The sequence below is a fragment of the Takifugu rubripes genome, chromosome 5 (genome assembly GCF_901000725.2).
Source record: "Takifugu rubripes chromosome 5, fTakRub1.2, whole genome shotgun sequence".
NCBI classification, from domain to species: domain Eukaryota; kingdom Metazoa; phylum Chordata; class Actinopteri; order Tetraodontiformes; family Tetraodontidae; genus Takifugu; species Takifugu rubripes.
In genome coordinates, this window is record NC_042289.1 from 8239859 (window position 1) to 8261663 (window position 21805).

At 43.2% G+C, this 21805-nt stretch overlaps 3 protein-coding genes and 1 non-coding gene across 7 annotated transcripts; all 4 read left to right on the forward strand.

Annotated features, from left to right (window-relative positions):
* Positions 1-1283: 1283 nt before the first annotated feature.
* Positions 1284-10618, forward strand: tedc2 (tubulin epsilon and delta complex 2). 3 transcript variants are annotated; one of them, XR_964552.2, is made up of 12 exons: positions 1285-1615; positions 2053-2117; positions 2279-2536; positions 2662-2833; positions 2909-2962; positions 3036-3114; positions 3273-3435; positions 3601-3669; positions 4225-4418; positions 4504-4705; positions 5795-7541; positions 7668-10618. XR_964552.2 is itself a non-coding variant. In XM_011603977.2 (10 exons), exons 1-10 carry the CDS (start codon positions 1512-1514, stop codon positions 4648-4650), a joined length of 1305 nt encoding a protein of 434 aa, XP_011602279.2. In that variant the 5' UTR covers positions 1286-1511; the 3' UTR covers positions 4651-6265. The 3 variants fall into 3 exon arrangements, 1 of the variants encoding a protein (XP_011602279.2); XR_003888535.1 differs by having other exon boundaries at positions 1284-1615; positions 2285-2536; positions 4504-7541; XM_011603977.2 differs by lacking the exon at positions 7668-10618 and having other exon boundaries at positions 1286-1615; positions 4504-6265.
* Positions 1722-1795, forward strand: trnat-agu (transfer RNA threonine (anticodon AGU)). The gene has a single exon. It is a non-coding gene; the product is annotated as a tRNA-Thr (tRNA).
* Positions 7747-8136, forward strand: LOC105416448 (transmembrane protein 100). Its single transcript, XM_029836693.1, has one exon. The coding sequence runs from the start codon at positions 7747-7749 to the stop codon at positions 8134-8136; it is 390 nt and encodes a 129-aa protein (XP_029692553.1).
* A 3146-nt stretch (positions 10619-13764) lies between the features above and the next one.
* On the forward strand, positions 13765-21695 carry ccnf (cyclin F). Of its 2 annotated transcripts, XM_011603981.2 has the most exons (18): positions 13776-13819; positions 13941-14043; positions 14789-14946; positions 15078-15184; positions 15288-15355; positions 15438-15634; positions 15856-15909; positions 16058-16162; positions 16260-16337; positions 16659-16813; positions 16974-17138; positions 17334-17457; positions 17546-17726; positions 17890-17977; positions 18531-18630; positions 18719-18852; positions 19516-19694; positions 19924-21695. In XM_011603981.2, exons 2-18 carry the CDS (start codon positions 14031-14033, stop codon positions 20346-20348), a joined length of 2331 nt encoding a protein of 776 aa, XP_011602283.1. In that variant the 5' UTR covers positions 13776-13819; positions 13941-14030; the 3' UTR covers positions 20349-21695. The 2 variants fall into 2 exon arrangements, with proteins under 2 accessions (XP_011602282.1, XP_011602283.1); XM_011603980.2 differs by having other exon boundaries at positions 13765-14043.
* Positions 21696-21805: the final 110 nt, after the last annotated feature.

Sequence of the window (21805 nt, forward strand, 5' to 3'; positions counted from 1 at the left end):
ATTAGAAAACATTAGACCCTCACCTTCACATTGGGCACAATGTTAAATTGGTCTATTCAAAGTCAAAATGACCAGGGTGAAGGAATGAGAAGTTAGAAGAGAATGGCCACTAGATGTCAGTCTTATCTGATACACTCTTGCAGTGCCTTGAAAACATGAGGAATTACCTGTATGAGTTTCCCACATGCCTACTGTTTTCAGTGTAATGAGCTTGTGCAACTTTTCATGTTACCATTCATTAAAGTCATACATGACTTATTATAAGTCTCTCATTCGTTATATCATCCTTTTAGGAAATTTACAAGTTCTTGCTTCCAAAAGCAATATTGGCTCAGTGTTGTCTTCTTTCATCGAAGCAGACTGTTTGTCATATTCATTCTGGTTGCCTGCAGCAGAGCTGCAATGGGGAATGCATCGGAGTATGTGTGTAATTACAATAAGTGCTTCCATGTTAACAGGTTGTTGGCCTGAGATGGTCCCAAATCTTGTCAATAACAGCTCACAGAATATTGTCTTGTATGCATGTGTGTGACTCATACAAGCTGTTTCTGAATTATTTATGAAGCAGTTGTTTACGTCCCCATGCAGAGTTGCTCATTGGCGGAGGATTGTGTGCAGCTTGTTTCTCTGGACATGAGTGACTGGATCCCGCTCTGGCAGATGGCTCACAAGTAACGTTGAGGTAAATGTGTTCCCCACAGCTGCTGCGCCACAGGAGGCCAGTTCAGGGGTGAACAAATAAGATGATTCATTTGCCTCCTATGCAGCAAGCAAGCTGTTTTCTCACAGCATTCTGAAAAAATAGCAGAAATGTTGTATAGGTTGTGATGGATGGGTTTAAAATAATGCTGCCTTGCAAACACTGAACACCAACTCTGAGATGGGGAGTGGAGTCTAATTTCACATTTCAATTGATGTTTGAAACACTCCTGACAAATTACAGCAAAAACAAGGTGAGTATGGCATTTTGGTCATTAAGACTCATTAAAATCCCACTGTAATGTAGAGTATTTCATGAGAGGACCTTTAAGGGACCAAAACAATGTTTAATACTAACTCGTATGATATCTCTGCTCTTTGTCATGCATAATTAATCACGCAAAGTGCCCTCTGGATTATGCACCCGCCTTCCCTATGCAACAGCACGAAGGTTAATAATTCCTCAGAATCTTCCATCAAATTGTACAAGCAAAGTTGGGGATAAGGAAAATCACCCCACGGAATAGTGGGTAGATTTTGCTACTTGGAGCCTTTGCTGAAACCTTCTCACGTCTCTCCACATTTCCTGGAAAGGTTACTTCCGCATCCGTTCCGTTCCATTTCGAACTGGACTGAAAAAAAGCCAGCGAGGAGTAACTAACGAGGGAGCTACATGTTCCCCCCAAATGCCACCCCGAATTATGCGACCCTTTTACGCCTGTACTTAGTACTTGTGTTCCTAAACCAAAAGTTTCTCTGTTTTTAAACACCGACTGCATGCAGAAGTCTGCGGGGTGAATTTTGGAGCAAACATGTCACTTTTATCGTCCATCCAGCAAGCTATCAAGTCCCGTAAAGCGGAGCAAGCCCATTTAAACGACCGTATTCAAGTCTACAGAGAAATATTACAAAGCTTGTAAGTATATTTTTCCGAAATACGACAGGCGCAATATGATGTGTTGGTATAACTAATCGGTTGTGGAGTATATTCATAGAATAAGTTCGATCCGTCGCCGCTATCTGGCGCTGTGGCTTAGTTGGTTAAAGCGCCTGTCTAGTAAACAGGAGATCCTGGGTTCGAATCCCAGCAGTGCCTTTTGATTAAGGGCTATATTACAATTACAAACTCCACAACAATAGGAAAGTACATGTTAGTCCTTAAGGAAGCGCTTAAGTCATTTTATGCGTTTAAAAGTTAAATATGTTATTTTAGAACATGGTGTGTTATAATAGAACATGGTGTCTTAAAACACAAAGACCCTCAATATAACACACGTTCATGCGTGTATATGTACTCACCCCTGCTCATGGTGTTAATTTTAGTGTGTAGTCACATGTTGTATGTTTCCATAGAGCATCATCCCCACCATCGTCAACTTGCTATCAGGAGCCAGAATGTACCAGCGATGCTTCGGCAGGTATTTGTATACCATACAATAATAATCCTAATAATATAAGGTTAGATGTCCAGTTCTATTTTATTTAGATATGAACTGTGACTGTTTGTTAGATGCATCTGGTTGTTTCCTTTATTGCACATGAAATGATAATAAAGATAAATCATGTTTGCTTGCGTCAGATGCAGGTGCCTCAGCCAGGGAGAGAAAGGATATTGAATTGCTTGAGCAAGCACTGGAGAAAGCCCTCAAGGTTCGTGCTGGCAACGGACCTTCCAAAAAAGACTCAAAAACACCATCTTTAACTCCAAAGGAAACGCAAGATGCTGTTGTTGTTCGCAAAGAAGGCCCCCTGGCATCTGCCCCTTCCAAAGGGAAGCAGAGCTCCAGATCAGCCTCAAAGTCAGCCAGTTCTAACAGAACACAACCAATTCATTCTGGTACATTCTGGTCCTTTACATTATTGTAAAATAATAACTGTGGACTTTGCTTAATCATAACATATAGAAAACCCTGCAGGAATTTTACAACCTAGAATAACTCAGCATTTTCTCTTTTACTTCAGGTCAGTTACACAACTCAGCCCTAAATGCTAAAGAGAAGGTTACAAAGGGCAAAGTGTTGAGTGGCAACGACCTTGGCAACGCTGCAACTGTCTCCACGTCTGCTTCAAATAACACGGCACGGGTTTTAGGCACAGTGGAACCTGGACGTCCAAGTTTACCTCAACAAAACAGGTGCTTCTGTATGCCTGGATGAATGGATAAATTACCGGTAAATGAAATTCCTCTAACTCTTTGCTGCCATGACAGAACAGCTTCTGATGAAATAGAAAAATGGAAGGCCCTTCTGAGGAAAAAAAACAGGTGCACAAAATGATTATTCATCAAACGGACATGATGCTATTTACGTTGGAACTAAGTCTGTCTCTCTCAAAAGGTTGTGGGAAAAGGTTGCTGATTCACAAAGGAAACCTGAGGCTGGGAGGAGTCGCTTCTTGGAGAGGATGAGAACTACGGTATTCTCATGTGGTTAAATAGGCTTCCTGCTAGTTTCTGACTTGTCCGAACACAGATGTTGATCCACTTTTGTTTTTGTTTTGTACAGAGAACATTTGGGTAAATACCCGTACTCTTGGCATGAATAATGACTGACACCCTCTCCCCATCCCTCCAGTTCCCAGAGGACTGGCCATGTGGCAGTCCAAACCAGACCCAAGAGCAGCTCCACAGACTGACTCTCCAAGGTCTTGACCTGACTCAGTGCTACCGGACAAAGGAAATTCTGGACAGACAGCCCTCAGAAGTCACAGAAGATCTGTGTAAAGGCCTGGACAAAGGTATAGCTGCAACACGAAATACATTAATTAAGTAGTTTATGAGTTAAAGAATATTAGTTATTTAATTAATTACTTCACAGGAACAGGATACTATGATGAAGCAAAGCATTTCATCTACTGTTACATTGACTGACTGTTGTGTTCAATGATGTTTTTGTCTTACAGGTGAGACACTTGAAACGTTGCAGATGACGGCAGTGGAGCTCCAAAAATTTGCCAGCCAAGTGAAACAAGGTGGGACTTAATGTGTTTCCTTTCTAACCCATAGATTCAGACCTAAAATAATTGTATTTATATATATATATATTTAAAAAGACAAAGAAGAGATAACTTCTGATAACTGAGAATATTTGATTACCGTGTGATTCCCAGTGATGCAGTTATACTGAATCCTCATGGGCTTTCTATGTTACACCACTATTATGACTGTATCACCACCAGGGAGACAGTTTGGTTTATTTTTACCATCTGCAGGGCCACTGCAGCAATCACATGTTGCTAAAAAGGATGTTCGTCATCAACGTGTGCTCACATCATTTGGCTAATAGTAAACAGTAACAGTCTATCCAGTCGGATTCTTGGAAAATGATAACAGTCACAATGGGTCCACATTAAAACTCTTGTGGCCTTGACAGATGTCCGCGACCGTGACGGTGGGGTTCTATATCTACTCAAAAGACAAAGACAAGGGCCAGGCTATTTAAATCTGAGGCGGCAGAGCAGAAAGAAAACATTTTGGCCTATGAGTGTTCACACTGGGTTTCTAAAAATAACCATATTTTCCATCAGAGTGGAAAGCATGGGATCGATGGAGACCAGACAAAGGCTGCCTTTGCCCCGCCGAAGCAAATGGTTCGTGGGGAGAGGGAACGGCCGCACCCTTGCCCACAACTGTCACCTACAGGACCGAGGCGGAGCTCCGGGAGCTGGAGAAGCTGAGGTCAGAGGTGGCGCTGCTGCAGCAGGAGAGCTGCCTTGAGCAGGTAAAGGTTTCTCCAAGCACCTGCTAGGTTTCCACTTTGTCAGAGGCTCAATGGAAACAACAGACTCTTCCTCTTCTATTTGCAGGCTCTGTCAGATCTTTTGACCCCCCAGCTGTCCTCTATCATTTCTGGCCGTCCCAGCAGCAGCGTGCTGAGAGACGTGTACTCCCTGCTGGGTGAAGGCGGCCTGCGTTTTCCTGCTATCGTGGTGGACGCTGACCCAGACTGCTGACATAACATGTCACAGTGATCCTTTTCAGTCTGTGCACGTACACATAATGCAGGATGTATCCAACACGCAAAAACAATATAATTATGTATATATTATTTAAATTCAAGTCTGGTGCAAAGATAACCCTCAGACAGTCAGTCACCCTTGAATCAACATTATTTTGAAGGCTGCTCCTCTTAATTGTTAAAGTGCTGTTAGTATAATTTTCCCCCAACTGCTGAAGTCAAGTACAACCAACTAATTATATATTGTAATAGAGCTTAAGCATTGAGCAAGTTGTTATTTCCTGTGGCTGTCTTGCACAATACAGTTCCTAAGTGAAGCGAGAGCGTACGTGGTGTGCGGGAGGAGATTAGCAAGGCCAAAGACGCCGCTTTTTCCAACACACAACGTGTGGATGGCACGGGCTGCTGCCAGACTGGGCTACAGGTGGCGCTGGGTTCACGCACAGCATGGCGTGGGTGTCTGAGCCCCCTGCGGCAGCATGCCGGCGTACACATACTGCCCCGAGTCAGCTGAGTCACAGGGACAATCTGCTTGTGGGGGAGGTGGGCACGCTCTCTGCGTGCTTCGAGCAGGAAGTGATTTGTTTCTGTGAGGAGGGGGGATGAAAGGATGATCAGCCTCACTCTCTCTGACTTGTGTCTACAAGGGACCAAGGGTTGAACCAACATTAAACTCGCCAATCTCAAATGTCCCTGCAACACGAGCGTCTCGGTGCCAGTGGATTGCAGCCAGGTCCCCTGTAGCAGATTTGTGTTCCGCCCATACAGTCTTGGATAGGAAGAAGGTGAGGAGAAGGCAGGAACGCATCTTCCAGATCTCATCAATGCTTCCCAGAGGGGGAAGCGCCCACGCAGCTCAGCTTTCCTGTGGCCTGCGTACACCAGCTGCTGCCCGGTCCACCCTGTCACCAGCACAGCTCTCCTGCTCCCTCCACCACGGCCTGGCCCTGCCCAGGTTACCCGGGTCTCACGCCCGCGTCCCTGTTTTCCCACGCCTCGTTTTGTCACTCTGTGGAAGAACTAGTGCTGTTTGATTTTCCCAGGAAGGAGCTTTTTCCATTCCCACCTCATGCACACACTTGCACTCAGAATGGGACGGAGTTAACCTTTTTATCCTCCTTAACACTTTTGTTTTTCAGTGCAGTTCATTCAAGTGCAGGTCCACAGAAACCAGACGGTGCTACCAAGAATCCACTTCTGTTCTCAAAATTTGCTCTTCAACAACACCCCCCCCCTTTGTAAATTCCTTAGTTCCCTCCATTTACTCCGGTGTTGCCCACTGAGCTCCGGCAGTAACCACCGCTGTGCTCATCGATCAGGTTTCATTAGAGCTTATTTGATTTTCCCCATCCTTCAGCTACTAGAATCCATTTTCCTCCATCGACTATGCTTGAGCAAATAATCTACTCTTTTAAATAAAGCAATCCTCTGGTGCAAATGGGGGCATGTTTGGCTTTTGTTTGAGAATATGAGTCGTGTACCGGTAATTCAATCATTTGATCGGCAGCCAGAGTCCTTTTAGGCACAGGACCCCTGCTGTTGCTCAAGTCAGGCGGCACTTTAGAAGTACATACTGGACACATGTCGAATAAACCCGTAATTAAATTAAATTAAATCTTTGTGGTTTGTGCACCTCCTAAGAATTAAAAGAAAATAGACAGGATGTGAAACATTTCAAAAAGATTGCACCAACACTTGTAGTCCTCGCTGTTGGAGGCACCACTCAGGTCAGCTCAGACCAAGAACCAATCCAAATGCAGCATTTCATGAATAAACGGTATCAGTCACATTAAAAATTTCAGTCTATACAGTTTGGTTTTCATCTGGATGTAAACGTAAGAACAGGAATGACATGGAACTTACTGCAGCATTTCAATCAGCAGAGATGTTAAAGTGTGTTGATTGAATGTTATGATTAATGAAGCTGAATTCTGTTTTCTTTTGCATGTGTGATTGAATTCAACACATGGTAAACGGGGAAAAACAATTTCTCCTAATTACAGGAAGCATATGTGTTAACCTTGATGCATAATTGCAAACCAACTATGGAATTAACAGCAACATATTATTTGTTATATTTTGATGGAAAAGAATGGTGAACATGTGAGTTCGGCTCTCTGAATATAGCATTTACACTGCAGAGGAGGGAGATTAGCCATCTGAGAGAAGACCTGCCAGGATTTTATCGTATTTTCATAGGGCGGAAACAGCAGCGGGGGGGGATTTACTACTACAAGGTTACCTTTCATATAGGAAAGATTACTGGACCTGGGGAGGTTAGCTCACTTATGTTTTAATGATTTATTATCTGTCCTCCTACAAATCGGCGTCATACGGTGCTGGGGTGACACATGAAAGCTGCGTGGGTGGTTGTAGGATTTGTTTTCACGCATGTGTGTGTGTGTGTGTGTGTGTGTGCTGCTTTGAGGGGACACATCTGCGTTGGTGCAGTCGTGATTCCTCTTCCCTTGTAAAATATATGTCAGCGTAAATAAGCTTTCCATCCTGATAAGACGCGGGATTCCCCTTTATTCTCTGCTTTCCAGGATGCTTTGTTCCCTGTGTGTGCGTGCGTGTTTTGTACAGATAAAATGAAGACTGCAGAGTTTGAAGCAGAGATGAGACGGTGAAGAAAAGAGGGGGCAGCCTTCCCTCCCTCCCCTCATGTTTCGTCAGTCTGTATTCGCCTTACTTCCCAGTTTGATGTCACACTCAGTAGACCAGTCAGAGCGCTTGGACGTGCCCGTTTTTATTGGCTGGCTCCTCCCCTTCCCACTGTCCCTCATATATCTCACACCACTATGTTGAGCAGATTGTACAATGTGCTGCCACAGAGCCAGCAGGCAGTGTGCAGAGACACGACCAGAGGAGGCAGAGAGGGGGAAAGTGAGTGGATTTCAGCGCTGACTTAAAAAGCCTTCATCTGACACGCTTCAGCCATTTCTTCAGTCTCATATAAGCTTCCTTTTTTCCTTCTGCCTTTGTTTTTTTTTTCTTCTTCTGTTTTTCCAGGCTGGGGCTGACAAACAACGGGTCGAACGGAGCCAAAGCTACAGTCTGGGTTCGGGATCTGGAAACCGTCAGCATCGGAATGGGTTGTACTACCAGCCACCTGGCCTGCCAAAACCAGCCCCACACCGGTTCTGGGCAGGAAGCTCAATCACTGGAAGCTGGTGCTTCCAAAGTGCCTGAGGTGCTCTCCTCGCTGGAGCGTCTGTCTCAGGCCACCGGCGGCATGGAAAAGTCCTGGTACCGCTGCATCTTTCCCTTCGGAATCATCTCTTTGGTGATCGGCATAGCTGGGACAGGTGTCACCTACACCTACAATGACCTGCCTCAGACCAAAGTGGTGTCTGTGGTCCTGCTTGTCATGGGTCTTCTGCTGCTGCTGGTGGCCACCGCTTTTTGGACTGTCCACAAGAAGAAGAGGAGGAAAAAGAAAGAAGGAGGATCCTTTAACTCCGAGCAGTGTCCCCTGTGAAGCACACGTTGGGGAGAACAGCAAGAGAACCTTGACAGGAGAGACACAACTGGGGCTTGGAGCTCAGGGGTCTGGTATAAAAGTTGCCACTTTACCTCTCAGCCCTAAATCCCCCCCTCCCAATTCTTCGCTGGCACAACTTTTACTGGAGAGTAATCGAGGGTGGTAGGACAGACAGACAGACAGACAGACACAGAGACAGGCAGGCAGGCAGGACTCTGGAGGACCTGTATGCAAGGTCTGGAATATTTTGGATCGGAAAGGTATGATCACAAATACCTAACACGCATCATTAGAAGTGTCCAGTGTCAAAACAACTTAACAGCAGTAAAACAAATATGCACGGGCACATGCTCCATAGGGTCCTCACTGACATATGCACAAGAATACTACGGATAGCTATGCAGAGCGGCTGTCGGAGTCCGTGCTGACGTCACTAAACACGTCAGTGACAGCATTCCTCCTCCCCGAACAGGTGACTCCGTGAGAGGCCAGAAGTGGGCCAAACAAGCAACCTGAAACCCGGCAGTGCACCCGCGTCAGCGACCAGCATCATTCGCTCATCCTGTGACACCGCAGCAATGTGATTGGGGCTTTTTTTATGCAATGGCAAAGTGGAACTCGAGTCAAGTAGGATCTGACTGGCATCCGTGCAGACCATGGGCCGGGGAGGGCGGGGGGGATCTACAGGGGGAAATGGAAATGAGTTAAAGAACTTTAACCTTGTTATTGGGAAACAAAAGTTTTGCACGGACAACACAACAGAAACTTTTTGTAGAGCCGCTTGCGTGTCAGGTTCAACAATAGTGGCTGTTGTTTCAAACGATACCGCCCATTTGGATGTGCGAGCAAGCGGACTTGTCTCAGCGGGACGCCTCGTCTCTACCAACAAGGATTACTAAAGGACACTGACCGAAGAGACGTGTCAGTGCAACACTTGACTGATCCTGCTCCCCCAGGCCCCCCCTCCCATGTGGTGCCTTGTGCTAGCCTCATGGAAAAAGGCTCTGATGCATTCCCCCGTTTCTATATGAACTGAACCCTGCCGCTCTCTTACTCTCCTCACCTCTTCCATCCCATTTGCCTTCGTTTCCCCTCACACACCCATTGTGATATCGCCCTGAATGGATTGCATTCATCCTTTGGATGCACATGTTCAGACGCTGAAATGGACATCAAGGCTGCCAGACCTTTGGCTTTATCTCGCTGTGCCTAAGAAAGTCGATTATTCTCTCTCTCCCTGTCTAATCGTGGAAAGAAACAGAATCTCCGTCACTCTGAAAATAGAACGCTCCAGACTCTGGACTTTCCCTTTCCTTCACCTTATCTTTCAGAGTGAAGGAACGAACATATCTGCCTTTAGCTATTGCAAAGAACTGCTTTCTACTGGTGTGCGGGCTCTCCCGACGAGACACCCCATGGCACGTTGTCCTTGTCTTAAACATTCTTGCCTGCAACACGTCTTGGTGGACACAAGAAGCTAAAAATAGCCGTTAAAGAAGGATTAAAGTAGTGTGTGGCTTGTGTTTTCAGGTGACCGATTGTGCTTTTACCCTTGACAACCATTATTGATCATGATTACGTTGATGGTGATTTCGCCCTAGTAGCCGTGTTGAATGCGTCTATGCATCAAAAGCTGGTTGTTAATGTGTAATGTTAAAAGCTTGCCAGTTATGTCGATGCTTCTAACCTCCCAGCTTTAGCATACGCGCAATGGATCAGACCTGTCCAACAACAACAAAAAAATTAAATCCTGCTTAGTGTGCATGTGTGCGTCACAGGTGTTGACAGCCAAAAGGAAGAAGGGGAAATTAAGAGGAACTCATGGAAAAGGAGAAGCGGGGAAATAATTATGTTGGGGTTTTTTATGCTGGAATGGCGTGCCATCTATTAAAGCTCTGATGGAATTCGGCGCATTAGTGTCAGAGGTGGTAATAAAACCGGCTGTTATGTTTATAGCTAACATAGATCAGCTGGTGAAGCACATGCATAATGTGCACTCAAGCCAGCCCTTTTTTCATTCAAGGTAAACCTCACAGGAAATGCTGGTGGATGATTGAGTTTATTTAATATGTCTATGGGAACTGGTCATATTAAATAAGCCCGGGACAGCAGCTGACCAGGCAGGTGCCTCATGCGTTAGTTCAAATGTTATGAGTCACACTCCATGTTGTATTTTGCTCATTTTAATCATGCATATGTCACGAAAACTGATAGAAGTACCAGACATCGATTTCCCTTCTGCCTTCTGGAAAAAAATGAAAGGGGAAAATCTACCTCTCCCAGCTGCAGGGGAAATATTATATGTCCCAATAGACAGTCTCGCTGTCTTGCCTAAGCTATTTGCCACTCCACCGAGTGACATTAAATATGTTTATTTGCCCGGCCTCTAGTATTTGGTGCTGTACATATATGATTATTTTCTACTGTTATATTTCTACATATCTGTACATTTTGCCTGTAATAAATGAATGTGACTTGAGTTGCCTGCAATGCTCTACTTTTATTTCGCTTGATGAAGCTGTGATTCCTTCCCTGCTGGTTTATATTGGAATATAATGACGTCTTGGAAGATTTGCTGAATTCGACCGTCTTAGCTAAGCAAACCCGCTAGTGTCAGGTGGAAAATGAGACTCCCTCTACTGACAAATATGAGAAATATCCAATATGTAGGAATCTGTTCTCAAGAGGCAATAACAAACGCAGACATGTTTTAATACTTTAATATGACATCAGATATGTTAGCATCCAATCTTTGAGTTTTTTGTATCTTAGCATTGAAATACTGAGTCCCCCTCCATGGGTGCTAGACTCTACAGAAAAAGTTTCTACAGAAAAAGAGGGAAAGGGGGAAGTTAGGAACTGGTATATAGGTGTAGAATTCCTGGATTCTAACCACTCAAAATTCCTCAAAAAACCTCAAAATTCAGTGGAAGGATTTGTGTTCATTGGTTAAAATTCAATACATTTTCCTTTCACTGTCACTTTACAGTCACTACATTTTTTAAGCTAATATCCTCTTCTGAGTCTTTTTTTTTAAATGGTAAAAACAGTTTTTTTGTTAAGCACTTTTCACCAGGTGGCTGCTATAGAAACTCAGTAAGGCTTTCTCTTTCAGTAAAACTTGTTTTTACATGTTTACCATCTCAACATCAGTGAAGCCAACATGGGGAGAGAGAGCAGATAGTGGTCATTCGCTTTGCTGGGATCAGCAGAGATTGCAGGAAACCAGATGGGAGCAACTCATCCGTCTGCCCCTTTCAAATTTGACTTTCCTTGTACTGAATTACTCAAATGGACACAGCAGCGCATTTCCAGCGGCTCTGTTGTTTCTAAATTACATCTCTGTAGGATTTTGCATTGTCTGCTTCGGTGGCACATGCCTGCCTGGCCCGATTTAATGAAATCCCATTAATTATAATAGAAACAAACGCGATTAGCCATTTCATTTAATCCTTCAAACACTGGCAAACAGTGAGATAGCATTGTGCTGGCACGTGCACGCTATTGATCATTTCTAAGAGGAAAATATGTGACGTTCTCCTATCCATCACAACTGCAGACAATCTTACATTAAAATTTCATCTTTTTAATTGACAGGAAATATCAGCATTTCAAACCACATGAACTTCCAATTGATCTGCACCATTAGCCATGGTGTGAAGTTATCACTCTCTCCTCTTCACTTTGATTCAAACTTAATTTCTTCCGGCGGTATGCAGAATATGTATAATGAGCATACATATTCTCATAAATTATGAATAATGATGATGGGACATAATTATACACCTGGATTATGCAGCAAAACACATTTGCCTCTGAGTTTGTGTGTGGGTGTGTGTGTGTGTGTGTGTGTGTGTGTGTGTGTGTGTGTGTGTGTGTGTGTGTGTGTGTGTGTGATTTATGTGAACACATTCAAATAAATTGAGTTCATTTTCAAGCCATGTATTAACTTTTATGAAGATAGATAGATAGATAGATAGATAGATAGATAGACAGACAGACAGACAGACAGACAGACAGACAGACAGACAGACAGACAGACAGATAGATAGATAGATAGATAGATAGATAGATAGATAGATAGATAGATAGATAGATAGATAGATAGATAGATAGACAGACAGATAGATAGATAGATGACTATCACTTTGTTTTTCTGAGAAAACAGTGACTATAGGAGTCTGGGTTTCTATGGCAACAATGTCTGCATCTGTTGAGAAAAAGGGTGTGCCCTGTGTCTGAGGTCACCCAGATTGGAGATAATTATATCATGCACCAACTTCAGCACGCCACAATGAACCCAGGGGAAGATAACAAAAATCGTTATTTCTACGTCACGTGAGACTTGTTCACAGATCCAGCACAAACACAAAATAATCAGGGCTCATCCATTGTGTTTTCTTTCAAAAATCAAAATGTAATATTGATGTGTGGATCAATGGTGAGCCCTCTACAATCACCTGATTACATTGTGCTCAGCCTCTTTATGACTCTACTCAAAAAGAGCAGCCAATCAAGAAAGCACTCTTAGGCCAAGAGAGCTGTTTAAATGATTGCTGTTCAAGGTTTAATCTTTTCCAGATACAGCAGATGTTGACCGAGTGCAGTCTTGGATTCAATATGCAGTTTATGTGTTTAAAAATACAGTCAACATTGGACGTGTGACAGGCCAGAGAGGCGTTATAATAATGTGGCTGTGGTGGACTTGGACTAATGGGTTTTTATAGCCCAGATTTACTAAGAAAGTTTCACACTTTCACACTTTCAAACTGTTGATGATGCCATTTAAAAGACATCGAGACAGAAACTGATTCTGAACCAAGAGTCGTTGGGGAGTGGGGGGTTTGAGACTCTCGGTCTCCTTTTACACAACAATGTCATCATCACGGTCATCAGACGAGAACCAAGTGCACACACAAATCTTTAGATAACGGCTGAAACTGACACAAGTCCAATACTCATAAGCCAAGAGGTTCCTTTAGCCTGGATGACTGACCATTCATTGACATAGCACAATATGGATTTTGGTACTCATTTAGTAGCAAGTACAAGAAGACACACACGTGGATGCACGGGTTATTTCATCTGCAGGATTTATAATGAGACTAATATAACATCTATTTGATAGATATCAGAACACAAAAAGAGAAACCAAATCTATGTGATTTCTTTAATTAAAATCTTTTTATTTTTAAGGATAAGGTCAAAATTCTGAGGTGAAATTCAGAATTCCTAAAAACCTCTATTTCTTTTTTTTAATGGTTTCTAGTGATTTTTAATGTTTTGTAGAATTAACCATCTGTCCCTTTAAATGTGGTCCCTTTAAACGGCGATTGCACTTAACTACATTTCCCAGGATCCTCGAGAAAGGTTTGAATCATGTGGGTTTTACGGTCATCTGTTCAGCCAATCGATCCCATTAGGCGGCGAGCGCGTACTTCGAAATGGTGTGACGTTCACCAATAAACTACCGATATTTCGCAGTTCGTAAAATTTGGCCAATAGGTTTCCCCATTTGATGCGCTGGCCAATGAGACGCTGGCTACTTGGCGGATGGGCGTCACCCATTTTGCCCAATCAGAATGAAATAACAATTTAAACAGCGAGCATGGGCGGGGGTTAAGGAGCATTGAGGGCGGGTCTAACAAGAGGGGCCGCGTGCTGAAAATTTTGAATTCTGGTGAAAGCTCACTACTTGTGAATTTACTAGAGTGGTGAAGTACATTAAAGGCTGTGACATAGCGTTGAATCACTTCACCACAAATTGCTGAAAAACACTTTTGACATTTTTATGCTTTTAGTTTTATCTGGTTCCGCCGCTGTATTTACATCGCTCCGCAGGGGACAGGCGCAGAGACATTGCTGCTGGAAGAACATATACTACACTTGCAATGAAAGCAGGCGGTAAGTAACTCTTTAAGAATTATAACAATCTCTATTATTAATAATATATAATTAATTCAGGGGTGCTATTTGTTAATATACTTTAAATGATTGCGTTTCGACGGAAATAGACATCTGCCGGTTCGCTATCTTGACTCCTAGGCTACTTGAGTATTGGCGTAAATTACTGTAGTTTATATAGATTAATGACGCCAACAGCTATTAAAATACGTGGTACAATACTTTTGTTTATGTTGACTATGTTAAGTATCAATATTAATGCAAAATTCCATCAACTCTGCCAGGTTAACGTTAGGAGGGAAATTTAGGCGCTCACTTACGTCGAGTTTTTTTACCCAGCTGTTTAGCTGGCTATATATTAGCCTGAATTATACTGTTTAATTACGTAATATCTTGTCTTTATGGCCCTGGCAGAGATGAGATGAAGCCTTATTGCATTTGGTTTCAATCTAATCAGACCATTTGGAGAACCCTTACGATAGGCGTTTTTTGAATGTGGAATCCTTCACATTGGTCCGGTAACCAGATTAGATGATCTCACCCCTGGGCTTTTAAATTAAGAGCAAATATTTGTTTGGCATCAGTGTGAGAATTCAATTTAGGGGTCTGCACAAAGCTGTTAAATGGCTTTGGCAGGGTTTTCTCGTGCATCTCACTTAGCCTCACAGCTTGAAAACATTAGTTTTCAAACTAGAGTCCTTTTGAGTTTCCAGAATTTCTATACAGTATTTCCCTTTTCTTTCAGTGCTCCACTGCAGATGTTCAAAATGCTACTCAGTTCCGACAAAGAAGCGGGTCCGTAAGCGAGTCCCACCGGCCCTCGGCCTGCTGTCCCTACCTGAGGAGGTCCTTCTCTGCATTCTCCAGTGCCTGTCGGCTGAGGACTTGCTGTCTGTCAGAGCAGTGAGTGAATGCACTGTAACACTCCTGACCTCTTGGCGTCCCAGTTTTTTATATATTACGGAGCAGACACATTGTGACCAGTTGAGTTAATTTTGCCTGGTGTTGACCAACTGTCCTCTTTTCTGTTGCAGGCTCACTCCCAACTAAGGGACATTGTTGACAACCACTCTAGTGTTTGGGCGAGGGTCAGTTTTAGAGACTCGTGGCCTTCTCCCAACAGCTTATGGCTATTTGAAAGGTACAGGCATGACTGACAGTCTGTTGAAAAAAAAAACCCAAATTCAGATGTAAAGTGTTGTCCTTTCGTATGGGTGATTTATTGAAGAACTGTCATATTACAGGGCTGCTGAAAAGGGTAATTTTGAAGCTGCTGTGAAGCTAGGAATTGCTTACTTATACAACGAAGGCCGTAAGTTTAGCTCTCTTATCATTGTTTGTTGCCTTTAACACCACATGTAAACTCATTTGTGCATCGTGTTTTTCTCTATCAGCGTTATTGAGTGATGAAGGACGAGCAGATGTTTGTGGACGCAAGGCCGCTCACTTTTTCAGCCTGGCAGAGACCCTGCGCGCTCCTTCTGTCAATCCCTTCATCTGGGTCTTCATCCGCCCGCCATGGTCACCCACAGGGAGCTGCTGCAAAGCAGTCGTGTTTGACCACCTCAAGGCGGAGTGTGAAAAGCACGTGGTAGGTTTCCCTCTGGCCCCTATATATGAAAATTAGGCCACATTCTTGGTAATACCGCAGTTTTATGATAACAATGCACAATATGAATGTTTCAGGAAAATCCAAGAGATTCTTAGTTCCTTCCGGCCATTTTAAATAAATGTACACAGGAATATTCATTGATTCCATTAGTTCACTGGATAATTTAAGTGGTTGTGGTTTCTTTTCTCTCTTGCCTGTAGGAGAAGAGGGGACCCTTGTTGCACTGTCTAGCTCGAGTTTTGCAGCTATTTGAAGTAAGTGTGAATGCATTGGGTGCTCTGCTATTGTGTAGTTGTGTGCAAATGTCACAGTTCAACCACAGTTGCAGCATCTGTACATTTTAGTCATTCTCTTCTGTAATGGGATGTCTGTCACTCACCCCGGCATGGATTTTCTTTTCAGGGGGATGACAAGCTCTCTGAAGCTGTATCGATGCTGGAGCGGTCATCACAAGCTGGTTGTCTACAAAGTTCCTACCTGCTGTGGGAGCACAAACGGAGAGGGGCCGTGAGTTTGTTGTTATACTTTGAAATCTGTAATTTAGGAATATGGTTTTTGAGTGTGGTCAAAAAGATTTGATTGATGAATCTCTACTCATTTTCAGATGACTGACCCGGGCAGATACCTCCAGTGCATAAGAACCCTCAGGGACTATGCTGGGAAAGGATGCTGGGAAGCACAGGTGTGTGATTTGAAAGAATATAGTGATGACTCTGATTTTGATGATTAGCAGTAATCCATGAGTCAGCCAGCGCCTCTGTGCCATGGTACAAATTGTTGTTCTCCTCCATTTCCATTTCCATTTCCACTTGTTCACTTGGACAAATTATTAAAGCATATTCAGGGACTTAGAATCTTTGCTGGAGTGACATTACTACCTTTCTACAATATAGTACTTAACCGTTGTCCTTTTTATCATAGCGTATGATAACATAATGAGCAAACCTTTGGGGTAATTGTTTTTCCGTCCTTAAGGGTAAATATGTGCTTTCATCCTATTCAGCTCTCCCTGGCCAAAGTGTGCAGCTGTGGGAATCCATTAGGTCTGGAATCAAAGGCCTGCTCTGATTTAGTGTCTCAGCTGTTCAGTTCCGCTCACCCTGCCTCACAACACTGCAGTCTAGGTGCCCTCAGACCAGGCATCAATGACACCATGAGGTACGCAGGAACAGAATCACAACCACGTGCTTCTAAATGGTCTGTAGAGAGTGGCGGCTCAGTGTTTCAGTTGTCTTGTATAACAATTTGAAAGATAACGATATGAAACACCACTAATATGTTGCTCATCCAAAATCTCTTGGACCTTTTTTCCCTCCAGGTACATCCTGGTCGACTGGCTTGTGGAGGTGACCACTATGAAGGATTTCTCCAGCCTTACGCTGCATGTGACAGTGGGTTGTGTAGACCGCTACTTGGCTCTACGCTCTGTCCCAAAGGCTCGGCTCCAGTTACTTGGAATTGCCTGCATGGTAGTTTGTACACGGTAAGAATACACAAATACACAATCCTTTGCATGTTTCACAGCATTTTAGTGTCTGTTGGACATTTAACTCAGAATTCTACTTCTTTCCTTGTCATGGCTAGACTGAAGGAGATTATTGCCGTTTGTTTCCAATTACCAGTGGTCTATTAAATGCATTTCTTTGCATTCATTTGTTTTATTTATTCACTTCTGCAGCTATATGAGTAAAGAAATCTTGACCATACGCGAAGCTGTCTGGCTAACAGACAACACGTATAAATATGAAGACCTGGTTCGTATGATGGGGGAGGTTGTGTCTGTGCTGGAGGGAAAGATCAGAGTGAGTACATCGAATTTCCAAACCTGACATCCCTTAAAGGTATTTGTCGGAGTTATAAACCATAACTTCAAATATGATTTCACACTAGTGCCCCACGCTGCTGGACTATGGCGAGGTTCTGCTGTCTCTGCTCCCCCTGGAGAGGAGGACCACTCACCTCTTTAGCTACATCTGTGAGCTGTCACTGCTGTACTCTCCCCTCGCCACGCCGCCGCCTGCCAAACTGGCCTGCGCCGCGCTGCTGCTTACGCGAGCACTACATCACTATGGTAATAACACCGGCTGCACAGATAACACACGGCCTGTTTTAGAAGCGGAATGCAACCATTACTTTTAAAGATAGACATGGAACACAAATCATTGTCAAACATATTTAGAGAGCTCAAGGCAAGTGTAGCGTTTGATTTGTGTCTGTGGTCGTCTTCTCTGCAGCCCCGCTCTGGCCTAGCCTGTTGGTTGACTACACAGGATTCTCCAAGCAAGACCTTGTCTCTCTCTCCATGCTGCTCTATGTCAAATGGTAAGATTTCACTTAGTGTTTCCAAGCAATTAGCTTCTCTACTTGACAGTACTATTATACAAGTTGCCAGTGATGTATCCCAAGCACGGTTAAAGAACACATTTTCTACCAACCTCTAAAGTACCATTTTCTGCCATGATGACATGAATATGTAAAAATTAAATGTAATATTTTTTGTGACCTCAGGAAAGGTCATAATTGTGGCAAAAGATATGGAACTGTAGTGGTTTTGTAGTTTTTAGTTGTTTCAAAATGCTCTAAGAAGTGATCGACTTTTGTCAATTTAACCTGGAGGCCAAAGTCGTAAAAGACTATGAGGCATCTGGGCTGTAGATTCTTTGGGGGAGGGAGGGGGGGGGGGGGGGGTGAGTCTTCCCACTCAATCACATGGTAAGTCACGGAAACGTGCTTCGGGGTGAGTCACTTTGATAGTGGCATGTACTGAAAAACTGTAATTCTCAAATGGACAAGTAATGTGATTTGTGCCTTTCATTAGTGATGTGGTAAGGAAAGTGGATTAAGGTTTTTCTTTTCCTCGTTCTCTCTCCTTCAGCTTCAGTCAGGATGTTCCCAAAGATTATAGACATGTGTCTCTTACCGGGGTCAAACAACGATTTGAGGACGAGGTCTACCATCAGATCAGTAAAGAAAAGGTACGTGTTATATTTACAGTATTTATTTTTCATATTAATTTTTCAACAAAGCCTAATTTTTGTGACATGGTGCATGTTTTGCCAAAAGGTGGCAGACTATAAAGAATTGTGCCAGATCTTGGAGATCCCTGAGGAGGCGCCTCAGATGGAGCCTTCTTGTTCAAACGGTCATCCAACAGACATCCATGCCTTCCTCGCTTCTCCAACCAGCACCAACAAGAGGTAGGTTTGGTACCAGCACGGCGGGTGTACGGACCAAAATCTGATGGTCTATGACATGAGCAACTACTTAGCACAAATGCTAATGAGCTATGACACAATGTGTATCCAGCAGTCAGATTTCAGTGGACGGTCATGATGGAAAGATCTTGAGCTCAGTGGTGGTATTTATTCATTTTTCTCTGGGTGGTCCATACCACAGTCATATTCCCTGCTGTCAGACTGGTCAGAAGCTGCCTTTTATTCCCTTTTAGTTATGTTTGAAACTCCTTAGACATAATTTTAAACTAAACGTTTCTGCTGACAAATGGGGTTTGATACCGTCAATGCAAGCTTCATGTGGTAAACTGGTTTTAAAAAAAAAAAAAAAAGCATATCTTACGTGGCCTGTTGGCTCCCCCCCCCCCCATTGTGGATGAGTCAGTGGGCACAACTGCATTATGTCTGGAGAGGCAGAGGAGCACAGAGAGGGTGCATGATGACAAACATATAGATAAAATAAAAGCATTCTGTAAAAGACTTTTGCAAAATAACTATGTGAGTGGCCAGATTTCCCAGATCTTAACAAGCATGTTGGAAAACTATGATCCATTTCTCCAGAAGGCACTTGTTTGTGCCATCTGCACCTTAATTCGCTGTTTCAATTATTGTTCGCATTTTCTCAAGGAGACGGGATGACGCTATGCAGAGCCGCAGAGAGAGCTTTGTGGCCACGCCCACAGCAGAGCTGTCCAAGCAAGAGGAGACATTGCTGGGTGACATCCTGGACTGGAGCCTGGACACGTCCTGTTCTGGTTATGAGGGAGACCAGGACGAGGACAGTGAGGGAGAGAAAGATGTTGACGGTAAGTGTCAACAAGAAAGTGGGTGAAAGGGAGAGTATGAATGATTGAGTTACTCATCCTTTTGAATATTAAGTGAGATGACTCAGCACTGTTATATCAGCAGTATGTTAAAAGAAAAACAGCATTTTGTTTTTGGATCTTGCAAGCTAGCAGTCACTGGTGAATAAGGAGAGACCAGATTAAGTGTTTGGACTCCTAAACTCTGACACCTGTTGTTTTGTTTCCACAGTTTCTATGATATCCATCAAACTGGACTCACTGACTGAAGATGCAAAACAGGAACATTGCAGGGCTTTGTCCAGTGATGAAGACAGCTTCTGTGAAGATGAGAGGGAGGCTGGTAAGAACCAGCCCAGTTGGGAGCCGTTTTCCTTCTCCTCAGGTTACTCCTCCATCCAGAGTGTGAGCCCCTCGTCCTCATGCTCCGCCTCCTCCCCGCTCATGCCTTGCACATTTAAGACGATAACCACGTCCTCCGGCACAGCCTTCAAGGGCCAGCCTGGGTTCCGCCTTCTGGTCCCCATGCAGAGGCCACGCGGCACCTCCAGCAAACAAGTCAAGAGGAAGAACTCTGCAGCTCATAGCGGAGGGGAGTTAGAAAGAGAAGATGAAGAAGACGAGTATACCACCAAGCCAGGGTTTCTGAGTTTATAGGCAGTTGTCATAGGTCCCCCCCCATTTATTAAACTCCAGCACTTTTTCCTCACTCTGTCTGGCTGCACTGGTCCATCACTTGCAAAAAAATAAATCAAGAAACAACGACAAGTAAGGGAAAATGTGGGGGAAAATATATTGTGTTTCATTTCCACGTTTACAGGCACGGTCCGACTTTGCTCTGACACCACTGGAACATAACTTGATTCTGCTCAGGACTCTAGTACAATTTATATTTCAAAGCCAAGAACAAACTCTTTATATTCTGTTGGATAGCTGCGGATGAACTGAAACCTCATGGCATTTTCTTTGTTTTGTTTTTTTCTTAAGTTTTTCACTGTCAACATCATGCTGTGAAAAATCGCTAAACATAGGGAGTCATTGTGATTATTCTGGTGATCAGTCTCTGATATGCACTGTCTGTACAAGAAACTTGTACTTGGTTAATGTGTAGTTAAAATGCCTGCATCATAAGACAAAAATGATTGTATCACTTTGTTTTCTTTTGGTTTTGTTTTTTTTATACATGTCTTGGTTATGTTTGCATTTACCAAAGGTACTGTGGTGATTTCAGTTTTGCTTTCTGAGGCTTTTCCAAGAGAAACAGCTGTGAAATTAGACTTGAGCTGGTCTAAACCTTATCCTGTCCTGTATGGGTCCGTCAGTTGTGCTGTTGATGTTTCGAAATCACACTAATCCGTCAGAATCCACAGATTAGCTTTAAGAGTATTGAGATGGGTTTCAGTCATTACCACCCTGATAAATTGTACTTCACTTATTTTTGTGGGTTCAATGAGCTGGGTTTTTTCTTCCATCATGGTGCAGTCAAATTTAAAGATTTCCATGCTTGAACAATCAACGATAAACTACTTTTACTAGCTTAAAGGTGCCTTATTAAAGGAAATTTGGACACTAATGTAAAAGTATTACTTAGTGGGCTTTGGAACGTACTGTACGCCTCATTCTGCATGCTGAGTATTCTGTCAAGTTGAACCAATTGTGACTGACTGTTTTAAACTGTTTGGTCAGCCTGGTTACATCCTGTGTTTTATAAATGTACATAGTATTATATGTATAATTGGAAAGAGTATTTCCTTGCTACTTGAAATTGTTTGTCATTATAAAAAAGCTGGGTTATTTTGTTATTTGTTGCATCTTGATGAATTTTTTTTATCCCTTCCTGAGTATAGTTTTTTTTTTTATGACCTGTAAGAATATACATACCTTTGTGTGGCATTCAAATACAACAAACAATTTTATAAATATCCACTGTTTCCTGAAGTCTTTTACCAGAGAGAGAGAGAGAGAAACTACAGACTTCCTATTTTAGCTTTAGAATTTGTGTCTGGAAAGTGAATGACTGCGCGATTTTTGTATTGTTCTTCACCAGTAATGAAACCTACTGAAGGAAAACCCCTAACGATACTGGGGTGTGTGTATTTTAAAAAAAAAAAAAA

Coding starts and splice junctions, on each gene's coding strand:
- tedc2 (XM_011603977.2), top strand. CDS start 1,512: ATGTCACTTTTATCGTCCATCCAGCAAGCTATCAAGTCCCGTAAAGCG. Junction 2,118..2,278: donor TACCAGCGATGCTTCGGCAG/GTATTTGTATAC, acceptor TGCTTGCGTCAG/ATGCAGGTGCCTCAGCCAGG. Junction 3,436..3,600: donor GTGTAAAGGCCTGGACAAAG/GTATAGCTGCAA, acceptor TTTGTCTTACAG/GTGAGACACTTGAAACGTTG.
- LOC105416448 (XM_029836693.1), top strand. CDS start 7,747: ATGGGTTGTACTACCAGCCACCTGGCCTGCCAAAACCAGCCCCACACC.
- ccnf (XM_011603980.2), top strand. Junction 14,947..15,077: donor ACTTGCTGTCTGTCAGAGCA/GTGAGTGAATGC, acceptor TTTCTGTTGCAG/GCTCACTCCCAACTAAGGGA. Junction 15,635..15,855: donor CGGAGTGTGAAAAGCACGTG/GTAGGTTTCCCT, acceptor TCTTGCCTGTAG/GAGAAGAGGGGACCCTTGTT.